The 4,555-nt window shown below is 38.6% G+C and overlaps 1 protein-coding gene across 1 annotated transcript in view; it reads left to right on the top strand.

Annotated features, from left to right (window-relative positions):
- WDR61 (WD repeat domain 61) overlaps positions 1-4,039 on the top strand; it is a 7,524-nt gene extending 3,485 nt beyond the window's left edge. The window contains exons 7-10 of the mRNA XM_010159952.1: positions 833-926; positions 1,523-1,615; positions 2,268-2,346; positions 3,760-4,039. Of these exons, the coding sequence (XP_010158254.1) occupies positions 833-926; positions 1,523-1,615; positions 2,268-2,346; positions 3,760-3,849 (356 nt within the window). The 3' untranslated portion in view covers positions 3,850-4,039. The remainder of the gene's footprint in view (positions 1-832; positions 927-1,522; positions 1,616-2,267; positions 2,347-3,759) is intronic.
- Positions 4,040-4,555: the final 516 nt, after the last annotated feature.

Here is a 4,555-nt window from a genome sequence, read left to right as displayed (position 1 = left end):
CGGGGGCTGGTGGGGGGTGCCCCTCCCCATGGCGGGGGGGTTGGAACTACATGGTCTTTAAGGTCCCTTCCAACCCTAACCATTCTGTCATTCTGTAATAATGGAAGTCAGAATAAAATACAACAGCTATGGAATGAATGTGTTGATAGTTCTGTCCATTAGACAGTATTTAGTTATTTAGAGTGCTGTAACTTAAACCACTTAAAATTTTGGAGGCAAACTGTAAACTGAAGCTGGCATCATAAATGAGTATCTCAAAAGATATTGTCAGTAATGCTTAACTAAATTCTTAAATGCCAGTTCTTTCTTGTATTGCAGTGCAGTACAAGGGAGTGAAGCTAAGCAGAATGTGTGCTGCCATGCAGATGATTTTTCTTTTTTGCGATGGCATCAGTTTTATAGCAATTTATTGCTGTTGTAAAAACATTAAGCATTTTATGTCATGTAAGACGTACATTTTTCTTACACATAAATGGGCTTTTAATGTTTATGCAGTTTCTGTCCATTTGTATGGTTAGTTAAAAAGCCCAACCATTTAATGATATGAAGTCATATTAGAAATTATGACATAACTTCTCATAAAGATCCACAGCTGAAAAAATAAGATATTCTTGTGTTGCAGTGGATGTGACTTAACATTCCAAGTTCAGAATTACTGTCAGTTTCCATTTTATGCTGTGCAAAGAAGCCTGTAGAGGCACGGAGAGAAAGACTCTTCAGAGGTTGCTTTCTTTTAACAGTTGCTTTCTTTTTCTGTTGTGTAGCTTCTTAAGCTGTGTCATGAGTAAGAGGAATAGCTACATTCTAAGCCAGATACAACTTTGAATTTCAGGTCATGCGATGCCTATTCGTTCACTGACATTTTCTCCAGATTCTCAATTGCTTGTAACTGCTTCGGATGATGGCTATATCAAAATCTACGATGTGTAAGTTGTTACTTTGCAAGACATACTAACAGGAAAATAACTATTCAGAGAGGCTGATACTGTAAAAAATACATGAAACCCTCTGCTCTCTATAATTCCCTTCAGCTTTTGGTGACTTCTTTATGTAATAAATAATTTTAAACAGTAAAATACTACATCCTTGGATAGTTTTTAAAAAGTGCAAAGTGGATGACAGCTGTAACTTCAAAACAAATTACTTTCCTTATATTAGCCCTGTAGGCAACAGCCTAATCACTCTGTGTATCTGTCCTGTGTGTTTACCCATCTTAAACATCTGTACCCATGAAATGATACTTAAAACCTCTTTCTGTTGCATTGTACTAATCTTGGAAGACCCTGAGGAGACACTGTTTTGTCCATTTATATCTTCTTATTGACTTCTTTTTACATTAACCCTCTGAAATGGAAAGCCAGAATCTGCTGTAACACCAGCTCAGCTTGGACAAACAAATGTCCAGAAGTCGCCTTCCATGACCTTGCATTGAAGCATTCCTGACTGCGATAGCTAGAGTATCTTCCTGTTGCTTTTTCCCTGGAATTCACAAACCAAATGTTAAAATTTGTTCTTTCCACAGGCAGCATGCAAACTTGGCTGGCACATTAAGTGGTCATGGATCCTGGGTATTAAATGTAGCATTTTGTCCTGATGATACCCATTTTGTTTCCAGGTATTGAAGAATTTTAACTTTATGCTTACTAGAAAAAAAACACCAAACACCAAACAGTTATATTTATAAAGGGAAATAGATCATAAAAAGTAAATGTGTACAAATTGCAGTGGAATCTGTAATGGAGTAACATGCAATTAAAGACCCAAAAGCCAACCTGTGATGCAGTAACAGTTGTAATGAATAGTATTTTTTAGTTTTAAGTCATCCCACTGCACTGTAGTTCCTTATAAGCAAAGAACACGTAGACCTAAGAGGAGGGCAGTTTGATTGTAAATAGCTGAAAAATTTCTGTTGAATTAAAAAGCACAGCACAATGTAGTAGTACATTAATCTAGTTGAACTTGAGTGTTAACTCTTAAAACAGCTCAGGCAGCTGAGGGACCAAGTATATGTAATAGGAGTTTCTTTATCCAAAAACTTTCTGGCTTAAGTGTGAGTCTTCATTTTCATATTGCAGATATTGAAAAAGTAGATGTATTTTAAAGGTAACTGCAACCTGCTGGAAGATGCACTCCTCTGCCACTTTATCCTGTTATTTGTTGGGTGAAAGAGGGTTTCTTACGTCTATGCTATGAGATCTTTGAAGTTTTGCACTAAAGTGTAGTTCATCTATTAACTGAAACATCCATCAATACTATTTTTCTTTCAGTTCATCTGATAAAAGTGTGAAAGTTTGGGATGCTGGAACGAGAACCTGTGTTCACACTTTCTTTGACCACCAAGATCAGGTATGCCTCCTATTGCTTTACCTAGGTCATTGTGCTCACAGGAGAACTTGAGTTGCGTAGTTGGGTGCATTTGTGCTTCAACTTGGTCCTGTAGCTTCAGGGTTGGACTTTAGCTTGTTGTAGTGAAATCTTAAACGTTGTTCATGATTATTTGGCACTTAATATTCAACTAATACTCCCAGTGTGGAGGTTGATCTCTTCCAAGAAATTAAATTTTTCAGGTCCAGATCACGGCCATCCTGAGTGGCCAAAAAGATTCTTACCAGACTGTATGTGTTGTCTGTGGTCTTATTTCCATCACTTACACAGAGTGTCCCTGCGTAAAGGGGGAAAATACTTAATTAAAAGGGTGGAATTACCTAAAAAGATGCTTGAAAGCACCCTTGAAACCTGGGACTTTTTCCCTCCGCAGATGGCTGTAATACCCTTGTGTTTTTGCTCAGGGATAGCTACCCATGAGGGAAGCGGAAGTTAGGTATCTGCCAAGTTACTCTTTTTACAAATGTTAGGTGTCAAATAGAACCATGCTATTTTTTAATGGATCATAGAGGAAGACTTAACAAAGGAAGTTCTTTCCGATTTGGGCTCTTTCCTCCGTAGTACTCTTTTAGCTGGTAACCTCTTTTTTGGTAATCTACAGCTGTGGGGGTTTTGGTATTGAAGTACCACACAGAACTGTATTTCCAGTGTTATTTTAGGTGTTGTCTAAGATCTCATAGGTTTATGGAAGCCAAAGATGTACCAGCCTTCCCAAAAGCTGATGTTTGGTGTTAATGCAAAATGGTGTAAGATTCCCCAAAACTTGCTGTTGTCAATATACCCACCCTGCAATCCCATTTTAATACGCTGGGTAGCCTTCACTCTTCCCGATGCCATCCTGAAGATGGGTGTCACTTAGCAGTTTATGGAACTGTCTTAAGGCAGAGAGGATTGACATAAATTTTTCTAAGTTTTGCACTGATTAAGTAAATGGCTGTTTTATATAGCCTAATGATAAACTGGATCATTCTTCAGGCTGTCATGTGTCTCTGCATGAAAAATACTTCCTCTTGCCTTCCTGAAGGCACTGTAAAATACTCTTTTATCAGAAAGAAAGACAGACAGGATGGGCAAGAGTGAAAATGTTAGGTTTGATTTACACAAACCGGGGCAAGTCCTTTTCAGTGAATCGTCAGGTTGTGTAATCCATTGTCAGTCTGAGTGGAGTATTAGGAACCTGTCAGGCTGCTAGATGGCAGTGTCCTCTGGTTCATCAACCTCATCTGCTCTGAAAGCAGAAGCTGTAATTGGACTAGCTATAAGGTGATTGTAAATATTCCTCCCTCTTCTGCTTGCTGTAATCAATAAATACGACTGCTGTGAAGACATTTTTTCAGTGTCTCCTGTTTATAACTTTGTGTGTCCTATTTGCAGGTTTGGGGAGTCAAATACAATGGAAGTGGGTCCAAAATTGTATCTGTTGGAGATGACCAAGAAATCCATATTTATGACTGTCCAGTTTAAATGTCTCAACACATACCCTGTAGTTAACTCACAGTATTTTTTAGGGCTATGACTGTCCTATGTAATTTTCTAGTATGATAAAAGCATTTTAGTAATGCTAAGCTGCAAATCAGGTATGTTTGTACCTACCTTTCATTTTGTTTTGCATGAGAGAAACTTTACTTTTTTAAAATAAAAGCTACAGTTGCAAGGACCTTATGTCTAATCCTTGGAAAATGTTATTTTTGGAAATACGTACTCATGGGTGAAGTAACTGCTTGGTTTATCCCCCCTGCCTCTAAACAAAAATAGACTGGAGCTGAAAAGTGGTGATCAGGTCTCACGGCAGCTTATTTTAGCAAAAGGAAAAGGGAGTGAGGCTGAGTTGTACCGATGGGAAATGAGAGCCTGCATTCCTCTCGATATTGTCCCTCTGCTGGCAGTAAGTCACTGGAGTTGAACACCTGTTCTGGCAATTGTATGGGGTGACATGTAGCTCATTCATCCTGGTTTAATTTCAGTGGGGCGGGGGGGGGTGTGTGTGGGAGGTTGGAGTTTTTTCAATTCTGATTTAATACAAACTCCTAGAAAACAGATAAAAGGAAAAAAAGCTTTAATGTGATCATTTGCCTGTGGTATCTTGTCATAACAGAGCAGCAGTGTATGCAATGCAAACTGCATAAACCAAAAACCATGTGCTGGATGCTCCAGTACAGTGCAGAGGGGG

This window comes from Eurypyga helias, unplaced genomic scaffold (assembly GCF_000690775.1).
Source record: "Eurypyga helias isolate BGI_N326 unplaced genomic scaffold, ASM69077v1 scaffold51519, whole genome shotgun sequence".
Classification (NCBI taxonomy): Eukaryota; Metazoa; Chordata; class Aves; order Eurypygiformes; family Eurypygidae; genus Eurypyga; species Eurypyga helias.
Note: the sequence above shows the minus strand (reverse complement) of the source record. Positions and strands in the feature narration are given on the sequence as shown.